This window comes from Erinaceus europaeus, chromosome 18 (genome assembly GCF_950295315.1).
Source record: "Erinaceus europaeus chromosome 18, mEriEur2.1, whole genome shotgun sequence".
In the NCBI taxonomy this organism is placed as follows: Eukaryota; Metazoa; Chordata; class Mammalia; order Eulipotyphla; family Erinaceidae; genus Erinaceus; species Erinaceus europaeus.
In genome coordinates, this window is record NC_080179.1 from 15,278,347 (window position 1) to 15,301,791 (window position 23,445).

At 38.3% G+C, this 23,445-nt stretch overlaps 1 protein-coding gene across 1 annotated transcript in view; it reads right to left on the bottom strand.

The window, feature by feature from the left end:
* MTX2 (metaxin 2) overlaps window positions 1-23,445 on the bottom strand; it is a 59,755-nt gene that overhangs the window by 1,996 nt on the left and 34,314 nt on the right. Inside the window, exons 4-9 of the mRNA XM_007524705.3 lie at window positions 11,984-12,056; window positions 9,887-9,963; window positions 6,771-6,863; window positions 6,214-6,252; window positions 5,685-5,810; window positions 4,156-4,232 (exon numbers count right to left, since the gene is read on the bottom strand). Coding sequence (XP_007524767.1) covers window positions 4,156-4,232; window positions 5,685-5,810; window positions 6,214-6,252; window positions 6,771-6,863; window positions 9,887-9,963; window positions 11,984-12,056 — 485 coding nt within the window. The remainder of the gene's footprint in view (window positions 1-4,155; window positions 4,233-5,684; window positions 5,811-6,213; window positions 6,253-6,770; window positions 6,864-9,886; window positions 9,964-11,983; window positions 12,057-23,445) is intronic.

Consider the following 23,445-nt stretch of genomic DNA (forward strand, 5'->3'; position numbering starts at 1 on the left):
TTTTACTTGCTTTATTTATTTATCTTTTTTACTTTTACAAAAGTGAGATCACCTCATATTTATCTTGACATATATCAGTAGCTCTGAAGACAATAAAAGTTAAAGGGGAAGGGGGGCTCAAGGGAGCTGGGGGCGCTGTTTCCTCTGGCAGAAAGTGAGGTGTTCTGGCACTAATTAGGACAGTTGTGAAATTCCAACCAGGACAATAACAGTCTTTTCAAACAGTCTCCAATGCAAATCTGATGTAAGAAGGCAATCATACCTGCTATGGATAAAAGATGAGAAAAACTTAGCCACAACACAAGTTGCATCGATTAAAAAGAAAACCTATTCTCTAGTCTTAATGAGCAAGAAAGTTAATCTGTCTAAATGTGAGGTTAAATTATCTCAAAAACCTACTGCTTGATGGTGGTTCCAAGGGGGAGGGGCAGGTCAGATGAATAGTGGGAGTCCAGTTACATGGTGGTGACGAGAAACCACACACTCCTGGTGATAACCATGACAGAGCATGTATAGGCACACATGATGCATGTTACTCACCGGAGTCTATACAGTATATACATGTAGACAGCTACGGCTCTGTGCTATGAAGCAGTAGAAACCATACTGCCTCCCCAAAAAGCTGATCAGTTAAAAAAAAAAAAAATTAAGTCTTAAGCCAGATGCTATCAGATCTCTTGGCTTTCCCTGACAACGTGCACAGGGAAGTAACTAAACAGAAAAACACACTCTTAACAATAAGACTATCTCTCCTGAGATTTCAACTTCTGTAAATTGTGGTATCAGAAAGAGAAAGAAAAGTGCACATTAACACATTTGGATATATTTCTTTAATTTTAGAGACTGTATCTGACAAAATCTCCATGGGAAACATCCACTGAAACAGAAAACTAAATTTTAAGATTACAACTCTATGAACTTTCTGGGTCAGACGTCAAGAAACCTCAATTTGTTGTTTTAGTATTACACACTGTATACATTAATAAAGCTTAAGTTGAAGCTATCATCATACTCATTTTGCCATAAATGCCATCTTTAACAAAAGATGCTTGATATGACAAAGATGATGAATTCCTATTAAGAAATAAGTAAAATCGGGGGCTGGGCGGTAGCACACCGAGTAAAGTGTGCATGTTACAGGACACAAGGATGGGGGTTCAAACCCATCCCTACTGGCAGCAGGAGAAGCTTCACAAAAGTGCTGAAACAGTGCTGTAGGTATCTCCCCCTCTTCCTACCTCTCCCTTCCCTCTCAACTGCTCTCTGTCTCTAATCAAAAACAAACAATAAAAACATCAGAAAATAAATGAGTAAAATCAAATAAAGCTTTTCTAAAATTATCAATCTAAAAAAACAAATGAAAAAAATTTAGTGAAAATGTCAGAACTTTTTAAAAAAAGACTTTTTATTTATTTATTAATGAGAAAGATAGGCGAGAGAGAAAGAACCAGACATCACTCTGGTATATGTGCTGCCAGGGATTGAACTCAGGATCTCAGGCCTGAGAGTCCAGTGCTTATCCACTGTGCCACCTTCCAGACCACAATTTCAGAATTTTTAAAATATATACTTTTAGATAGAGACAGAGGGAAACTGGAGAGACAGGGGAAGAGAAAGAGAGATGCCTGCATACTGCTCCAATGCTCGTGAAGTTCCCTGCGGGTGTGGACCCCGGATCGGAGCCTGCCATCACATGTACACGCAACTGAGTGTACCACAGCCTGGCCCCCAAAATGTTAGAACTCCTAAGCAAACCAGTGAAATTTAAAAATGACACTTTAGGGCTGGAGACAGCTCACTGACTAGGGTATGGCCAGGCGCCACAGTGGAGGTGCGATGGCGCTGGACATGGGCCCAGTGGCATGCTATTTCTTCCTCTATCTCACGCTAATGAGCACCTAAATGACTGAGAGGCCCATGGTGTTGCAATCAAGCAGGAGTGAAGCCTAAGCTCTGCAAAAAAAAAAATCATTTATGCCCATTTTAACTTGAATCACAGTTAAGATGATTCTGAGCTATTAAAATCATGACGTAAAAAAAAATGAATTACTACACTAGATTCCTTTCTGAAGTACAAAAATTTGTCTTAATGAAATCTGAATTACTCAGGTTACACACACATTTTCAGATTCATTTCTACGCTTTACATATATTTTCATTAACTGCTAGAAGTTAAGTTTGTAACCATGGTTGTCTATCCAGCATTACCTCCCAAAGTTTACTGTTACTGCTTTTGCTGGACCCAGGGTGTCACCCTATCTGGTAAGCACTGCTCCTCTTCACATTTTGACAGCACTTCGGAAGTTTAGAATCTTGCTGAGATGTCATAATTCGGGGCCGATGGTGGTGCACCTGGTTGAGTGCATGTGTTACAATGCACAAGGACCCAGGTTCAAGCCCCTAGTCCCCACCTCTAGGGGGAAAGCTTCATGAATGGTAAAGCAGGGCTGCAGGTGTTTCTCTTCCTCTCTATCATTCCCTTCCTTCTCAACATCTGGGTGTCTCTATCCAATAAATAAAGATAATTTAAAAAGTTTTTTTATACAAGCATTTTTCTTTTTTTCTTTTTATTTATTTATTTTTTTCTTTATTGGGGAATTAATGTTTTACATACAACAGTAAGTACAATAGTTTGTACATGCAGAACATTCCCCAGTTTCCCATATAACAATACAACCCCCACTAGGTCCTCTGTCATCCTTCTTGGACCTGTATTCTCCCCACCCACCCACCCCAGAGTCTTTTACTTTGGTGTGATACGCCAATTCCAGATTAGGTTCTACTTGTTCCCCCCCCCCCCATCTTTTTCAACTTTTGCCTGAGAGTAAGATCACCCCATATTCATCCTTCTGTTTCTGACTTATTTCACTTAACATGAATTTTTCAAGGTCCATCCAAGATCGGCTGAAAACGGTGAAGTCACCATTTTTTACAGCTGAGTAGTATTCCATTGTGTATATATACCACAACTTGCTCAGCCACTCATCTGTTGTTGGACACCTGGGTTGCTTCCAGGTTTTGGCTATTACAAATTGTGCTGCCAAGAACATATGTGTACACAGATCTTTTTGGATGGATGTGTTGGGTTCCTTAGGATATATCCCCAGGAGAGGAATTGCAGGATCATAGGGTAGGTCCATTTCTAGCCTTCTGAGAGTTCTCCAGACTGTTCTCCACAGAGGTTGGACCAATTGACATTCCCACCAGCAGTGCAGGAGGGTTCTTTTGACCCCACACCCTCTCCAGCATTTGCTGCTGTTACCTTTTCTGATGTATGGCATTCTCACAGGAGTGAAGTTTTTTAAAGATGTCATAATTCCAGACACTGTACCTCAAGCAGAACATCATGATATTCTGACATCAGACAGTAACTTAGAAATCTACCCCTTCAAAAGAAACTCTAAACGACAAGAAATACAGCGTTGAGATTTTTTTTTTTAAGTTTTTTAAAAGTTTTTTAAAATATTTATTTATTCCCTGTTGTTGCCCTTGTTTTTTTCATTGTTGTAGTTATTATTGTTGTTGTTATTGATGTCTTTGTTGTTGGATAGGACAGAGAGAAATGGAGAGAGGAGGGGAAGACAGAGAGGAGGAGAGAAAGACAGACACCTGCAGACCTGCTTCACCGCCTGTGAAGCGACTCCCCTGCAGGTGGGGAGCTGGGGGCTCAACCGGGATCCTTAAGCCGGTCCTTGCGCTTTGCACCACGTGTGCTTAATCTGCTGTGCTACCACCCAACTCCCCCCAGTGTTGAGATCTTAATCTCCCATGGCCTCACACTGCTCCAAACCCGAGAAATGCTTAGTCTAGGAAGGCAAAACTGAATTACAAGATGACACTTCTAGAAATATTTTTAAAGATTTAATAATGAGAGAGTCACAGCTCTGCTCTGACATATGCAGTATACTTTTACCGCCAAGGTGCATCCCTGGCTGTCATCAGTATTTATTGATAAAACAGTATTCTTAAAATAAAATAGATTTTTTTAAATAAAAATATTTATTTATTCCCTTTTGTTGCCCTGGTTGTTTTGTTATTATTATTGTTATTGATGCCGTTGTTGTTGGATAGGAATAAAATAGATTTGTAACCTGATAATACAGCAAACAAACAAAAAATGAAACAGCAAAAAAAAAAAAAAAAAAAAGTTCTTACTGTTTATTGAAGAAATACGGTTGTGTTCCCAGTCTCTGAGAAAGTGCATGAAAGCACTGGTCTGCATCTTCTAAGACCTAACACAAGTGATGGGTCCCAAAGAAAAGTACTTAAGTCAGCAAAGCAATTAAACGTGGTGAGACTTACTCTACAACACAAACATGTGAGTTTAGGTACCTTCTATAACATATTTAAACCAGACAGAGACACAGACATCACATACTTCTTCTATGCATTTAGATGAAATATGAAACAAAGAGAAAATTTACTTTATATCAACTGCAATTAAGTGATACACTATCAATACACACACACACACACACACTAAGCTGCACATTCTCAAGAAAGTCTTTTATCTGGAAATACATTTTTCTGAATCCACATATTTAAGTGGTATTACAAATATATATGTATATATAAAAGAATGTGTTACAAAAATGACACAGCTGACCCATGTGAGTAAAAGCATTCGAGCTGTCTTCCCACTGGTAGAGATGGATCTTACTCACTCCATCCCTATTCATTTACCCAGACCCTCTTGTGGCCAGTGGTACACATCAGTGAATAGGCTAGCTATGACTATGGGGAGCCTTAAAAATAAGACATTAATAGATCAACAATGTTCAAATTCATGACCGTGACAAGATATATATTTTTAATTTTGCTACTTTGGTAAATTTGAGACCATAAAAAATGTATATTAAGTATAGTATTTAACAGTACTTTTTTTTTAAGTCCTGATGCTGCTGATCTATATTTATTGGCCTAAAAGACGCCTAAAATGTACTGTTAAGTGGGGAAGAAAAAGAATCAGGTCACAAGTGGCACGTATAATATGATCCCATTTTAGGAAAATGTCAAGAGAACCAGAAGAATGTTCTTCAAAAAGTTAACAGTGAAACCAATTTCAAGGGAAATTTTAGTGAGCTTGTGCATTTGTTATAATATGAAAACTACTGGGGCTGGGTGGTGGTGCACCTGCTTGAGAGCACATGGTACGGTGTGCAAGGACCCAGGTTCGAGCCCCCGGTCCCCACCTGCAGGGGAAAAGCTTCACAAGTGGTGAAGCAGTGCTGCAGGTGTCTCTCTGTCTCCTCTATCTCTCCCTTCCTCTCAATTTCTGGCTGTCTCTATCAAATAAATAAAATATCGAAAAAAAATTTTTTTAAAAAGAAAACTACTTCATGTTATAGAAATAAGGTAAAAATTTTTTATTATTTTTTTTTACTGCTATTGAGGTCTTTTCAAATGAAGACAATAAAAATGAACTTTTTTTTTTAACTTTTTAAGTACTTCATTTATTTTATTTTAATGAGAGGGAGAGAGAAATATACAAGGAGAGACACCCGGAGAAATACCAGAGCACTCTCAGCTCTGGTCTATGATGGTGCTGGGAACTGAAACTGGGACCTAAGAATCTTAGGCATGAAAATCTTCTTCATAACCATGATGCTTTCTCCCCAGCCCTGAAAAACGAACTTCTTAATGCACTGAAACTGAGGGCTTCGTCAAGTTCCACCTGAACTGACCTGGTCCAGAGTCTTGTTGCCCCATCCTATAGCTCTCATCTTACGTTTGACTTCCCACTGTTTCTGGTAGGCCAAAATATGATTCAGAGGCCAAGGGTAAGGAGAGCCATACCTAGCATGAGTGATCTAAAGCCAAAGAAAGAAAGAAAGAAAGAAAAACTGATAAATGTGATGCTTTGTAGGAACAAACTTTTAACAAGTAAAATTCTGTTCTAAGAAAAATGTTTTTTTTTCAGAGAGGACACAGAAATCTAAAAACAAACTACATAGTTTGCAATTTAAAAATTAAACTTTTAAACCATTCCCTTTAAAAATATATAAACTTTCATGTACTCTGCAACCAGTTACATCAAACAATGACACAGAGCTCGCCTAAAATGTATGTGCAAGCAAAATTAGAGTAAGTGAAGAACTACATCACTAATGGTATCAACCACAATGTTTCATTTATGAGCAGGGACTTAGGATTCTGAGCAAAAGTGTTTTCTCATTAAATTTTAATTAAGATAAATGTTGCTGAACCACTCACCTCCCCTACTGTAGCTTCATCACACCACTGAATATACAACTAGAAACAAACAAACAAACAAAAAACAGTCACTGAAATTTTAGAATACCAAGAAGAAAACAGGTAAAGTATTTCTTGCTGTGGTGATTCTTTTTATAAAAAGAACTTTACAAAAGGTACCATATATGTGAGTTTATTTATTTTTTTAAGACCAGAGCTGCTAGAGACAGACTCTTAAGGTTAATAGTGGTCACTATACTAATATACTTCTTCTACAGTACATCTCTGGATAGCATTAAAGTCCTTACAAATGCTATTTAATTAAGCAAATGCCACAAAGATAAAGTAAGGTGAAATATGGGCAAAAATCACTTCTATTATAAGTAGAAAAAATGCAACTTAAAAATTGTCAGACAACTGACTCAAGGATACTGATCAAATCATTTTGGTAATCATCCTAGCCATAACACTGCCCAACTATTTCCCCATTTCTCAATACCTTCAGTATCCACCTCTAAGATTTATTTTATAAACAAGGAAAAAAGCTTATTGTCAAGCACCACTCTCTTCTCCTCTACCTCTGCAGTCAGCAGCATATTGTTGACTAACTCCATGTAGGCTTTCATTTCTGCTTTCTGGACTTCATCCAACCCATCACTGAGAGAATGGCCCTAAAGGGAATTTAAAAAAATTTAAAGCAGCATCATATTATATATACAAAAACTTTCAGTTATATGACTAGCTACTAGGTACATCAACGATATTACTGCAAATGTCCAGTGGGTTCCCTTCCAAAATGCCTTCTAAAATAAAATTATTGTGCATGAACGCATAGTTAATACTCTGCAGTTCTCCCAAATACTGATTAAGTAGTATTATAGAAAGTCTCTCTCAACAGACAAATTACATTCTGAATTATTTTATATAAATGAAGAAAACAAGTATTGCCATTATTACAAAATTAACTATTAACTTATTATGAGATTATCTTTATTAAATATATTTAGTAATAAGTACAAAATATTAACATATTAGCAACATCTGTTGCTCATAATGTGAGCACAGATGAAAAATACTAGTAAAAGTATAGTGAAATAGATACTAATTTGTAAATCCTAATATACCATAGACACAAATTAATACTTAAAATGGTATATAACCTTTCGTCCCATCTGCTCTAACATTTTGTTAACCACGTACCCTGTGACACCTGGAACATCACTCTTAGGAATGCACCCTAAGGAAATTATCTGCTGAGTGCACAAAACTGTATGTGGAACAGTATCTCAGAACTCGATAACAATAGCAACAGAAAAGGCCTGGCAACAACTTGTATGCACCAATAAAAGGGGGTAAAGAAACAACAGGACATACAAGTAAGAAAACACTACTGACATACAACAGTTTTAAAAGTTGCAGATAGGGCCAGGGAGATAGCTCAGCCTATAGGAGACCAACTTGCATGCCTGAGGTCCCACAGGACGCAGGTTCAATTTCTGACACCGCCATATGCCAGAACTAAACAGTGCTCCTGTTTTCTCTTTCCCTCCTCTCTCATAATAAATAAATCATTTTATTATTATAATTTAAGAATAATAAAAGAATGATTATATCTGCTGTCACTAACATGGGAGAATTCCTAAAGGCACTAATGTAAAATAACACATAATCGACTTACACAGTTCTCTTTTTTTTTTAATTTTTTTTCATTATCTATATTTATTAGATAAAAACAGGCAGAAGTCAAGAGGGTAGGGGGTGACAGAGGGAAAGAGATAGGGAGACACCTGAAACACTGCTTCACCACCTGTAAAGCTTTCTCCCTGCAGGTGGGGACCGGGGGGCTCAAACCAGGGTCCTTGTGCCTTGTAACACACACACTCAACCAGGTACGCCACCACCTAGCTCCAACTTACCTATATTTCTCTACTTATACAAAGGGGTAACATCAAGAATGTTTCCAAAATGCTAATGGGAACTTTTCCATGGTAACTATCAAAATCTAAATAAATGTACAGAACCATTCAAATGGATAAATTAACATATATGACATCTACACATATGCTCTTTCCTCACAGGTTAATCTAACTTTCCTAGCTACCTAACAGTTTTCACTTATGATCAAAAATTTTTGTAAAAGTAAGTTAGAAAATTATGTATGCGGGGGTCAGGCGGTAGCGCAGCGGGTTAAGGGCAGGTGTCGCAAAGTGCAAGGACCGGCCTAAGGATCCCGGTTCGAGCCTCCAGCTCCCACCTGCAGGGGAGTCACTTCACAGGTGGTGAAACAGGTCTGCAGGTGTCTGTCTTTCTTTCCCCCTCTGTCTTCCCTTCCTCTCTCCATTTCTCTCTGTCCTATCCAACAATGAACAACATCAACAATAACAATAATAACCACAACAAGCGCAACAAAAGGGGAAAAAATGGCTTCCAGGAGCAGTGGATTCATGGTGCAGACACTGAGCCCCAGCAATAACCCTGGAGGCAAAAAAAAAAAAAGAAAGAAAGAAAAAGAAAATTATGTATCATTTTTAAAGATCAAATTACTTCTATTCTTATTAACTTATGTTACAGCAAAAATACTCAAATATTAGAAATATTACTCCAGTTACTTTATATCAGAATTTTATAAAACTAGGTTAAAATCAATGGAAATGTTAAGACAAACTGAGAAATGATGAGTGATACATTTAATTAGAGTAACTGTGATCCATCTCCAAAAGGAACAACATCATAAACCCTCTTGTGGGCCTCTTAGAACCTTGCCCTCAATGTAGGATAACAGTGGTAGAAATTGCCCCAACTCTCCAAAGGAAGGCTGGGACAACAGACTCTGCCACGAGGAAGACTGACTCTGAAATGAGTGCAGCCTAGAATGTTCCTAGTTAAGACCATGGAATGTGATGTGAGCTCAGACTACAGGGATGCAGAGGTCACACAGGCTCCTGTGCTAAGTACAAATGGACACGGGCCCTCAGTCAGAGTAATGGGGTTCACAGCACCTGGTGTCTATATACCTTTCCTATATTTGGGCTACTCTCTGCCATAATCCAGCTTTCTGGTCCTATTCCCAACTCTGACACAATCCTCCCAGACAATACTTTTAGCCCACCTGCACGTTAGCTGTCCAGCCCAGGCAAAAATCAGTAAAGTCACAGACCCATCAGAAGAAAACTAAAATAGACTCCAAGCTTTTTCCAGCATGAAGACCCCAAATCTCATCTGCTACACTCTCACCTTTAAGTTGCTGATTACTAAACAATGTGGTTTGCTCTGTCTCTTAATGCTTTTAATCCACCAAGTTGCAGATGCTACCTTGATGCCAATCAAACTTCCCTGGGCAGATGACCTCACCAGTCTCCTGGAACGCTACCTCCCCGGAGCCCTGCCCCACTAGGAAAAAATAGAAACAGGCTGAGGGTATGGATCAACCTGTCAACACCCATGTCCATGGAGAAGCAATTACAGAAGCCAGACCTCCCACCTTCTGTACCCCAAAAAGATCTTTGGTCCATACTCCCACAGGGATAAATAATAGGGAAGCTTCCAATAGAGGAGACGGGATACAGAACTCTGGTGGTGGGAATTATATGGAATTGTACTCTTCTTATCCCACAATCTTGATCATTATTAAAGCACTAATAAAAAAAGAGAGAGAATAACTGTGATCAAACGCACTTAACATCTTTTGTACTACCTTGGCTTTAACAAATTGTACTATTGGACCAAGTTCTGATACCACTTGATTTCCTACGTGGATGAAAGGTACTTTACCTGTTGAGAGAAAAAAAAAGATGCCAGTTTTTGTTTTTGTTTTTTTTTTTTTTTTTCACCGTTTTTTTTTTTTTTTTTTTTTATTTAAATTTTTAATTTAAGAAAGGATTAGTGAACAAAGGCATAAGGTAGGAGGGGTACAACTCCACACAATTCCCACCACCCAATCCCCATAACCCACCCTCTCCCATGATAGCCTTCCCATTCTCTAGCCCTCTGGGAGCATGGACCCAGGGTCGTTGAGGGTTGCAGAAGGTAGAAGGTCTGGCTTCTGTAATTGCTTCCCTGCTGAACATGGGTGTTGACTGGTCGGTCCATACTCCCAGTCTGCCTCTCTCTTTCCCTAGTCAGGTGTGTCTCTGGGGAAGCTGAGCTCCAGGACACATTGTTTTTGTTTTTTTTAAATTCTGAGCTAATAAGAGAAACTAACACAAAACTGAGATATAGTTTATAATTTAAGAGATTTCATAAAACTGTAACTTTTGAAAACTACAGCCAAATGGGCATGTTAAATTCTATAAATTTTTAAACACTACCAACCTATTTTAAAACAAAAAATAAGAGATCCGCTTCTAGAGTCATCACTTGGATACGATACCATAATATCCCCTCTTCAGAAAGTAATCATAATACTGAGAAATCACTATATAGTAGTGAATACCAATTATACATATTACGTAGATTAAGCCTGGACACTGATTTAAAAACCACTGACAAACCTCAACTGGAATTGGCGTATTGCACCGAAGTAAAAGACTCTGGGATGGGGAGTGGGGGGGGCCGATACAGGTCCAAAAACGATGACTGAGGATCTAGTGGGGGTGTATTGTTATATGGAAAACTGGGAAATGTTATGCATGTACAAACTACTGTATTTACTGTCGAATGTAAAACACTAATTCCCTGATAAAGAAATTTAAAAAAGAAAACCACTGACAGATTTGAATGAAATACAAGTGAGCTTTCTTTTCTTTAACGTACAATAAATCAATCAGACTACATTTTAAAATTCTTTTTACATCTTCTAATTTTAAATCTCAGGCACCCATTAAGGTCAATATTTTAAGTACATAATGGTACATTAATAAATGTCATGGGCTCGACAATATCAGGAACTAAAAGAATTAACAGTCTTTGAAGGTATGATAGCTTATAAATCATAATACAAAGTAAGTTTCCCAACACACATAAGGAAAAATGAATATACTTATTAAAACTGGTTTCTTTAAATAAATAGCATGTTAAAAACTAGTATCAGTGATGATGAGTACAAAATAGTCTTCAAATAGCAATAAAGTCTACCCAAATGCTAGAGGACAAAACTTGCTATCAGACCTAGTTCAAACAGAGATCACAATAATAACATAGTAACAGCAGGTTTCTTGCTGGTCTTTTAAATAGAATTAGTGTCTGTCCGTGGTTGGCAGTCGAGTCCCCCCACCCCCAGGCTCAGTCTGAGGATAATGGATGAAGGGCACAGCAGCAACAAAAGCTTCGTCTGCATCCACAGGATAAAATGCATCACAAAGGACACATGGGCCCTTATAAACACTGACTTTCTTCTACTGCTATTTAAATCTTACATATAAAAAAAAAAAATGCTTCTTATCCAGATAAGTATTAGATCATTGTGTTAACTTAGTATAAACTCCTTTCAACTGCTATACTGCACTATTTCACTAGAAACTGTACAGGCTCTCTGATGAAATAAACTGAGAATACAGACCAACACTATCTGTGGATGAGTATCTAGACTGAAGAATATTAGCAGAATACGACATTTCTTTTTTTTTTTTAACAAAGTGTATACACCACTTTAACAGACAGTTTGGAACTTGTGGAGGAAAGACAAAAAGAAAAAAAGAAATGATAATTATCAAGTCAACAGCAGAACTGTCAAATCTGCAACTGCTACAGCATAAACCAAAAAAGCAACAGGCATTTTAAAGCTTCCTCTGCAAAGTGGGTTACAATTTATCAACGCAGAATCTGATTAAAAAAAATAAAATAAGGCACTTACCAGATGGAGACATATATTCTGCATTTGCCCTACAAACCACTCTGATTGGTAGGTTACACATTTGCAGAAAGGTCTGTAAATCAAGATAATTGCATTAAACCTGGTGAAAGCATATGCAGTTTGACGCAAACTTTTTACTTCTTTTCTAAACTTACTAATTCATGTAGTGAAATCTTATTAGAACAGAAATGAATCAATTTAAAGTGTAAGTGTATCTGAAACAAAAATAAAATGTCATTTCACTACTTAAAAAATCAATGTTTTATAGCAGTTGGTAAAGGAGACCTAAGGCATTTATATACACTTCAAGAAACGTAAATTACCCATACTTCCTTTACTAGGTAGGAAAGTGATTCTGTGGATAGCTTTAATTTTCTTCACCAGGCGACAGTACAAATTTTATAAGCTACTGCTTGATTCCACTATATTTTTTACAAGTTCATCATTTTCTTCGTCTTAGGGGAAAATTCTCAAAATATTATTTCTAACAAGCTTTGACGAGGATGTGGAGAAAAGGGAACCCTCATCTATTGTTCGTGATAGTGTTCATCTTGCAGCCATTATGGAAAACAATATGGGAAGTCTTTAAAAACTAACACTAGAACTACAATTTGATCCAGAGACTCTTTTTTAGAGTATTAATTAAAAAAAAGAATACAAAAACAATCATTGAAAATAACTGTATCCTTTATGCTCATATACATGTAAGCAGCCTTACTGTGGATGGACACAGTATATATACATCACATGTGTGTATAAACCTAAACACACACACACACACAAAGAAATACTACTCAGCCATAAAAAAAGAATAAAAAAGAATGAAAACCTGCCACTTGCAATAATGTGCAGATTGTGAAAGTATTATGCTAAATGAGATATGCCAAAGAAAGACAAATACCATATGATTTCAGTCACAGGTACACTGTAAAGAAGCAAAGCAAATAAACAAACCGAACAGAAAACAAGCTCTTAGATACAGAGAAGAGCCTGGTGGTTCTGTTTTCCAGGGGGGAGATTGTAGAGAAGGGACTGAAATGGTCAATTATATGATGGTGGATACACACCAGATTTTAGGTGATTTTCATGATGTAGTGTATAGAGGTGTCAAATTACAATGCTACAGACGGAAATTTTTCAATCAAATTATATTTTTAAAAGGCCGAGAAGTAGGGAGTCGGGCGGTAGCGCAGTGGGTTAAGCGCAGGTGGCACAAAGCGCAAAGACCAGCATAAGGATCCCGGTTCGAGCCCCCGGCTCCCCACCTGCAGGGGAGTCGCTTCACAGGTGGTGAAGCGGGTCTGCAGGTGTCTGTCTTTCTCTCCCCCTCTCTGTCTTCCCCTCCTCTCTCCATTTATTACACCAATAACTACAACAATAAAACAACAAGGGCAACAAAAGGGAATAAATAAATTAATTAATTAATTTAAAAAAAAAAAAAAAAAGGCCGAGAAGTAGTGCACCAGTTAAGCACATGGTGCAAAGCACAGGGATCAATTTGAGCCTCCGGCTCCCCACCTGCTGGGGATGGGGGGATGGGGGGTCGCTTCACAAGTGAGGCAGGTCTGCAGGTGTCTACCTTTCCATCCCCCTCTCTGTCTTCTGCTCCTCTCTCCATTTCTCTCTGTCCTAACAACAGCAATGGCAACAATAACAACAAAAGCACAAAAATGGGAAAATTGGCCTTCAGAAGCAGTAGATTCCTAGTGCTGGTACCGAGCCCCAGTGATAACCCTGGAGGCAAATACATAACGCGCTACTTCAAAGCTCTCACCATTAATATTCAGTATCAAATATATAGCTTTACGTTCACTAAGCCCCCTTTTAATACACAAAGGGGCTGGGCGACGATGCACCCATTCGGCCATATCCAACTGAGCACACATGTGCAGAGACCTGGGTTGGGGCTCCAATCCCACATGCTTGAGGAAAAGCTTCAAGAGTGGTGAAGCAGTGCTGCAGGCGTCTCTGTCTCTCTCCTTCTATGTTTTCCCTCTTGACTTCTCTACATCTATTAGTAAATAAATAAAATATATACACACAAATAGGTAATTTTTCACATTATTTATGAAATAAACAAAATGTCATGAGCAGCTAAATGCCAGCCAACAGGGAATGGGTAAACTAAGTGCAAACCATGGTGTATTTAAGTCAATAAACTGACTTAAAATGTCTCTAAAGAACTCTTATGACAAGAAAAATGTCTACCTTATAATATTAAATGAGAAAACACAAAGCTTTACTACCTATACCAAACTAAATCATTTTAAATGTTTTAAGACAGTGAATCTTTAGCAAACCCATATGCCTCCCACCTGGCTGTCTCTACTATTTTATAGTATTTTTTTATTTCTACTTATAAAATGAAAATATTGGTAAGACTACAAGAAAGGTACACTTCCGCACAATGCCCACCCCCAGAGCTCCATATCCAATCCTCTCCCTTGATAGCTTCCTTATTCTTTATCCCTCTGGAAGTGTGGACCCTGGGTCATTATGGGGTGCAGAAGGTGAAAGGTCTGGCATCTGTAACAGTATCTCTCTCTCTCTCTTATTCACTTTTTATTGATTCGATTTGATAAGACAGAAAGAAGTTGAGAGGGAGAGGGCCTGTGGGAGCGAAGCTGCAGCACCATCTCGCCAATCGTGAAGCCTTCCCCACACAGCTGGGCCCTGCGCTTGAAGCTAGGCCCACGTCTACTGTAATATGTGCACTAAGTCAAGTGTACCACCCTCCAGCCCCCAAGGCTGAGGCTCTTAGTGACCCAATCATACATGTTCTTCAGCAGACACACCCCCCAATCACATCTCCACACATGGCTGCTTGAATTAAAATTTTTATTTTCCAGGCTCTCTTAGAACTGTCTTAATTATGGCCAATGAGATTTAAAGTTCCATGACAACTGCTGTCCCTCTAAAAGGGAAGTTTCTTCTTTTTTCCTTTCTAGTGACTAAAATGTGAAAAGGATGCTATAGCCACAGGAACTGCACTGAATTTGTTTTCTGTTGTTTTTTATGGGGACGTTCATGGTTTACAGTACAGTTGTTGGCACACAGGTAAAACTTCTCATTTCACCAAGATAGGTGTCTGCAAGGCACCTTCACTCCCAAATGAGGTCCGTCATATGCACCAGGACCCCCATGGCTCTCCCTAGCCTCCATCCCCAGAGTCCTTTGCTCTGCTGCAGCACATCAAACCAGTCCAGTTTTGTTTCCCCTTTCTGTTCCTGTTTTTTAAGTTCTGCCCATGAGTGAGATTCTCCCATATTCATCCTTCTCTTTCTGTCCTGCAGAAAGATAAATGAACTACTATCTTCTTAAGTCACTGTTATTTGAGATTTTCTCTAACTCACAGTCCTATAAAGGAAATGATATTTTTCTGAGTGGATCTGTACTTCTCACAAAGTTTGATGCCATATACTATTTCATCCAAAACATTAAAAACACAAAGCACTGCCATGACTGTTTTCTAAAAATAAAAGCTCTAAAACCAGACTTTCATTTGAACACTGTTTCTAAAATGTACTTTATTTGCAGTTCTAAAACATGTTTTTGCTCTTCTATAATTACAAAAAAAATAAATAAATACTGTCCTAATTATCATAATAACAAACAGAATAACTCACCTAATTCTCACTCCTCAGTTGAATGGTTTATTCCAAACTATTTCAAGTGTTTGGCAAAATAAAATAACGTGAATCAAAATTTAGCATAGCTTGTCATCATGACGGTCTACAGCTGTGCTGCCCAATATGTCAGCCACCAGTTATCTACTGCTATTAAAGTAGCTGCAGTTGAGTAGAATTTTTTGGCATTATATTTATTTATTTATTTATCTATCTATTTACTGGATAGAGACAGCCAAAAATCGAGAGGGGAGTGACAGAGACGGAGAGAGACAGAGAGACACCTGCAGCCCATTTCACCACTGGCAAAGCTTCCCCCCATCACAGGTGGGGAAAAGGGGCTTGCGCACTGTGACATGTGCAGTCAACCAGGTACACCACCACCCAGTGCCCCAGAATTTTAAATTTAGTGTCTCAGTCACCATCGCAGTCACATTTCAAGTATTCAAGAGTCACAAGAGGGTAGTGGCCAATGAATTTATTTGAGAGTGTAAATGAGAGAACATTCTCATCATCACATAAAGTTCTGTTGGACATCAGGAGTCGACAGTGATAATCAGTGCATGAAAGAGATCTAAGCAAGGGAGGCTACCATAACCTGAAAACGACTAAACTAAATATTGTGACGACAATCTGTGTGACAATAAGAGTATCCAAAAACCTCATAAGCGATTAATCAAGTTTTCATGACAGTAATACACTAAACACCATAGTACTTTTGATTTCGGAAAGAACAGGGTTTACACATTTGCTGAGCAACCCGAACTGCTAAAATGATGATGTAAAACACGCGAAAACTAAGAACCAAAGAGCAGAGATATTACACGTACAGCCTGTGTCTATTGCAGCAGACCCAGGTACACACAAAGGGGTGGGGATGCTCAGGAAGTGTGGAGATGTAGCCCTGTGACAGAACGCCTACAAATCAACATCCAGTCAATAAAGTGATACTGATGTTAAGGCGAATAAAGACAAACTTTAAAATTAAAGCTACCATCAATATATTCACTCTTCTTTTTAATTAATTATTTATTAATTACTGGATAAAGAGAAATTGAGAGGGGAGAGGGAAATAGAGAGGGAGACACCTGCAGCCCTGCTTCACCACCTGTGAAGCTTTCCCCCTGCAGGGGGGGGACCAGGGGCTTGAACCCCAGGTCCTTGTGCACTGTTGTAATGTGTTCACTTAACCAGATGCACTACCGCCTGGCCCCTAATATATTTAGTCATTAAAAATGTTTTGTTTTTTTTGCTTACTGCTGGGGCTTGGTGCTCACACAAGCAATCTACTGCTCCTGGTAGCCATATTCCCCCCCCCTTTTTTTTTCTTTAATTGAATAGGACAGAGAGAAACTGAGAGGGGAGGGGGAGACAGACAAATAGACAACTGCAGACCTGCTTCACCACTTGTGAAGTGACCCCCGACCCCGAAGGTGGGGAGCCGGGGCTTGCACTTCCTACTCTGTGCACTTATCGTGGTGTGCCGCTACCCGGACCCCCTTTAAAGACAAATTTAGTGAACAATTAAGCGCATGGCATCACAGACATTTTTTTCACATACATGCATACAGAACATAACGTCTAGTACCTGTCTTCTAAGACCTTGAAATCTAATAAGCCTCACGTGGTTTCAACATACTGAATAAATTAAATTTATGACATCAAACAATTCACTGAAATGATAGGAAGTCTGTATACTTTATTTCCTGAAAGTACCATTCAAACTAAGAAAATCATCAATAAACATGAATTATTACATTTATATATTTATCTCTGTGACCTTTAAAAAAATAACTGCTGAAATAACAGTAAGGAAATAGAAAACACGTTAACTCGAGGAAGACACAAAGAAAGGACAAAGCAGACCCGAAATGTCAGTCCATTTTTATAAGATGGAAAGCAGACTTTGGAAGGCAGAGGAAGCTGAAGCCTAAGAGCGCGGAGAAGAGAATCAATGCATTTGCATCACAGAAACTAGGAGAGTCAAACACTGGAGACACCAAGTACCACAGAAAGCAGAGGTGAGGTAATGGGGTAAAATAAAAAATGGAGTGGGGAGAAAGTTTGTATGTGCGTCAGAAAAGTAACCTGCCCCCAACCTGGCAACAGACTGGCTTTCATTCTATGGAGAAACCCAATCAGGGACTCCTGACACTCGAGCACAGCAGAGGGCAGTGGGTGGTGTGTGTCACAATAAAAAGAGAATAGTTGACAGAAAGTCTAAAATGATGAAGAGACCCAGAGCACCCCTCTCCCTCCCAGAGATCAAAACCTGGAAGTCAAATGAAATCCCTTCAGAATACCTCTCTGATGGTTCTATCAGCAGGGCCGGGGTGGGGAGAGAGCGGCACCATGGCAGTTCTCGCTGCAATCTCCAGGGAAGGCTACATGCCCAAAAGCCCTCCTTCCATCTTCCCATCAGTTTTCTAGCTCCTCACCCTTTAAATACAAGCGGAGTCTGGAGGAACTAGATATCATGAAAAGAATAATTATAATCCAAGAAATCTAGACAGTTTCTATCAAAAGTCTTCCTAATAACTAGAAGCCCAGGACCAGACAGTTAGACCAATGAGTTTTCCAAAGAGCTATTACCTGTACTTTTTAAATTCATCCCAAAAAACTGAGGATACAAATATTTTCTAACACTTTCTATGAAGCAAATGTCACTCTCATACCAAAAGTGAAGAGACAGAAAAAAAAGATACTACATACTGATATCCCTAATGAATAGGGATGTTGGGATACTAAAGAAAATTCTAGCAAACCAAATACAACAGTACACTAAAAGACAGCAAAATGGTTGTGCACAAGACTTTCACACCTGAGTTATCAGAGATCCCAGGTTCAATCCCCAGTACCATCTTAAACCAGAATTGTGCAGTGTTCTATGTAAGGGGTAAGGGGAAAGGGGGAAAGGAGGAGAGAGGGAGAGGGAAGGAGAGAGAAAGAGAGAACATATTAGCAAACTTATTCAAATTCTAGATAGTAAATAATCCATTTTAGTCCACTAAGGTATAAAGTTATCTTTAGACAGTAGTCCTTGGGTTGCTTCATCAGGATAAAGGTTCTACTCGTTTCATAATTAAGTTTGAAATATTCTATATAAGAGTTCACTAAGGGGAGTTGGGCGGTAGGGCAACAGGTTAAACACGTGTAGCACAAAGCACAAGTACCGGTGTAAGGATCCCCCAGCACCCCACCTGAAGGGAGACCACTTCACAAGTGGTGAAGCCGGTCGGCAGGTGTCTGACTTTCTCTCCCCCTCTCTGTCTTCCCCTCCTCTCTCCATTTCTCTTTGTCCTATCCAACAATGATGACATCAATAACAACAACAATAACTACAACAATAAAACAGGGCAACAAAAGGGAGTAAGTAAATAAATAAATACTTTAAAAAAGGAATTCACTAAGGACTACTCTGAAGAGTGTAATGCCATTTTTCAGGACACAAATGAAAATGGTTGAGTTTTAATTCCTATCTGTTTTACCAGGACACAAAAGAAAATCTGTGACAACAACAAAAGAATAATTTTCTATCTTACAGAAGAAACGTGTTTTAAAATTTAAAAAAAAAAATGAACAAACCTATCTACAAAATAATTCATTTTTATATCAAACAGTTGCAGACCCCGTAACTGAAATAATGTGTCTAAGGCTGCAAATGAAAAGTGTTAGATATCATTCTTGAAGTGACAGATTAAGTTCCTAATGCAGTTAAATAGCCATATTTGTAGTTTAACAAAAATTAAGACCTTAATTATGTTTGTGACTATTTTAAACAAAATAACAAATTCCTTTGCACCTGGGAATGTAATTTATAGCAAAGCCAGGTTCATTTTCCAAACCAATCTATTTCACACTGCAGAAGTACTCTGGTATAATGGTATAATGTAATTCTTGTTGTAGAATGTTGAAAGAGTAGATTCACTAAAAGCACAGAAGAGGTTTGAAGATAAATGAAGATGCTATTCATTCAAGGGTAATTTCATCTTAGAAGTATATGAAAGATGTTTCGTTCACACAGAATAGTGTGTGGCCTCAAATTTAAGTATATTTTCAGCTCAAATATAATGCTGCTAGATCGATTATGTTGATACTGTATATCTAATAAAGAAAAATTCTAGCCTTTTTCTGTTTAAAAAATAGTGTCATTTTTTGCAGTTCACTGTTACATCTTTATTGTGCTGTTTAACAGCAACAAATTTTAAACTGCTTGCCACTTACTTTTTAAACAGAAATATGACTGAAATTTTAACTTGCAAGCTTTCTAAACTATAGGAACGTGAGTTTTGCTAAGCAGATACATATACTAGTAAACCATTGCCCTGTGTGCTGTTTTCCCTCTTGTCACCCCTTTTATTTTACAGATTTTTAAAGATAATGTATTCATTCACAAATGGCAGGGGGAAATGAGAATATTAAATGGAATAGGGATAATTCTCTTAAGCTGTGCTTAAATGTTTTTGAACAAATAAAAGCAAGATTACTCTTTCATGCACCATGCTAATAATGATTATCAGTTTGAGATCTTTTTCTAAAATAAATTCAAACTTTTATAATATTTGGACTAAGTCTTATAAGAAAGGAAAACCCATTTCTTTTCTTAAATTGACTACGTATGCTAAATTTAAAAAATCTTTTCTAAAACTACTTAGCGGGTTGTATTTCACTATACACAAACATTCACAAAATAGGTATTTACATCTTACACTTATCCAGCAATCAACTTCACTTTATATTTCTATTGCTTTTACCTTGAAAAGATTCCCAGGGCCAGCAAAATGGCTCACCTGGATAGCACATCTGCTCTGAAAGCATGAAAGCATGTGATCCAGATGTGAACACTAGAGCGACCTTCAGTGTTGTGCTATCCTCTATCAATCAAACTATCTATCTATCTATCTATCTATCTATCCATCTATTTATTTATCTATCAGAAAAAGTTGGCTCACCCTGGCAAAGCCCTAGTGGTGACAAAAAGCACTATTCCTGCTTACAACAACTTTCCTGAACTGGGAGACAACATAATGGTTATGCAAAACTTTCACGTCCAAGGCTCTAAGGTCTACAATTCAATCCCCAACACCACCATAAGCCAGAGCTGAGCAGTGCTCTGGTCTCTCTGTGCTTCACTGTAGCATTCTCAATAAGAAAAACAGAGGGGGTTTAGGGGGATACGGAAGGTTAAAAGGTCTGTATTAGTTAACTAGAGTGAGATGCAGTAAAACATCATGAGTGTGGACTCCTAACTAAACCTCCCTGCATTTGCATTGCCTTTCAGGCCTGCCAAGTTCAACGTATGTAATTTGGACTACTTAACCACTTTGTTTCCCAATATTTCCTAATCTATACAATGTGAATAATAAAAACTACATACGATTTAGGGCTGCTGTTTGTGAGGAATTTCTATAATACTGAAAACACAAGACATGGCGTGTAAAGTAAGTGCTATGTGTGTTTTAGCTACAACTAGTATTACTGTTCTTCCTGGCATGATCTGAAGAGTAGGGATTAAAATAGCACCTACCCACACACAGTTGTAAGGATTAACTGAGTTAATAAGAATTAAGTGCTCTCTGAAGATAATCATGTTAAGTGAGGTAAGTCAGAAACAAAAGGATGAATATGGGATGATCTCACTCACAGAAGCTGAAAAACAAGATCAGAAGGGAAATCACTCAGCAGAACTTAGACTGGAGATGGTGCACTGCACCAAAGTAAAAGCCTCTGGAGGTTCAGGTCCTGGAACATGATGGCAGAGGAGGACCTAGTGGGGGGGGGGGGTGTATTGTTATAAGGAAATGTTATATATGTACAAATGACTGTATTTTACTGCCAACTGTAAACCATTAATCCCCCAATAAAGAAATTTAAAAAAAAAGGATTAAGTGCTCAGCGCAATCCATAGTAGGTATTCAACCAATGTTACCATTTTTCCATTTACCTCTACGATTCTTGCGTTCTGCGACTATGAGCAGAGCCTTCCTGAGCCTCAGTCTCTGTATCTTTACAATGAGACTAGTGGGCTCAGGAGACAGCTTCAGCACACACTTGTGTGCCTGAGGTACCAGAGGCCCCAGGTACAGTCTTTAGCACCATCACAAGACACAGTTCAGAAGTGCTCTGGACACAGATAAGCAAATGAATTAAATGAGATTAATAATAGAACTCTACACCTGAGTTATAGTAAGAGTTGAGTGAGATACTTAACATTAAAGATCTCACTAAAGTGGTTTATATTTTAATAAAAGCATCCAGTAAGTACTCAATTTTAAAATAAAATTTATTCAGTATTTTCAAAATGTCTTGTTTCAATTTTAAATTTTTTTAGGTATGACATGAAAGGTTTAGAGAAAAATTAATGCTCACAATTTTAAGTGTCCAGAAAAAGCTATTACACTAACACTGAATTTCTTTAGTGTTTTAAAGTATAAAAAGCCTCAAGCCACCATTCCTCCTGCTAACATTGATCATACATAGTTGTGTTTAAAAAAATAATAATCAAGAAAATAACCAACATTCATAGTACATTTACAATATGACAGCTACTTTTCTGTGTGGTTTGCACACAATCGTGCTCAAACTTTAGATCACCCACTAAAATAACTCACTGTAGAGACAGTATGCTTACTTTGGGACAGAAACCAACCACCTACTTCATTTGTGGAATTAACTATAAAAGACATAGTATATACCAAGTCAAGAGAGACTTAAACTTTTTGAATAAAATTAAGTCATTTTTATAGAAAACTTGCAGAGTTTACAAGTATTTGCATATACTCTTTTCAGACACGTGCCATCCATTTCTAAAGTCACCATCGACATGACTACTAAGCACCTGCAACATGGCAAGTATAATCAAGATGGGTTTTAAGCAAAATATACAGATTTTTGAATCAATATGAAAAATGTAAAAACCATTAATAAATTTTTATTGATTGCATGTTAAAGTGATAATATTCGGTACATTGGTATACATTATTAAAACAAATTTGACCTGTTTTTCTTTTTTTTATTCCCTTTTGTTGCCCTGGTTGTTTTATTATTGTACTTATTATTGTTGCTGTTACTGATGTCGTCATTGTTGGATAGGACAAAGAGAAATGGAGAGAGGAGGGGAAGACTGAAGGTGGAGAGAAAGATAAACTCCTGCAGACCTGCTTCACCACTTGTGAAGCGACTCCCAACAGGTGGGGAGCCGGGGGCTCAAACCAGTATCCTTAAATGGATCCTTGCACTTTGCACCACGTGCACTTAATCCACTGTGCTACCACCCGACTCCCTGTTTTTCTTTTTTTAATGGAGTTGCCAGAAAATCTTAAACCATTTATATGACCACATAGCTATGAGACAGCTGGTTTAAACTCAGGGATAAACAGTAGCAGAGAGGAATTATTATTATCAGTGTTCTTTTTTCCAATCAGTGCAAGTTAAATCCTTCAAGGTGCAGGTATATTGGAATGTCAGGACTTCCAGAGGTGGGGCTACAGAGCATCAGCAGCTGTGTTTCTCTCCTCTCCTTTCCCGGGTCAACTAGGAATACCAAAGGAGATCACCTGGAACCTCAACAAGACAGAACTAGAACAACTTCAGGAACGCACAAAATCACTGGTGAGTGCAAACGTGGACAGGCTCGGGGACAGAGAGGAGCCTAAGGAGAGATTGAGCGGCTGGTAACAGTCTAGCAGTTTACCGGTTGAGGCACCACCTCGTCTGTTTTACCTACAAAAAGACCGCTAAAGGGAGGAGAGGACTCCCCTGAGACTCACCAAATCCAACTGTGAGTCTCCATTGCTACTGAAGGCAGAGAACTAACCAGGAAACTCAGGAGAAAAT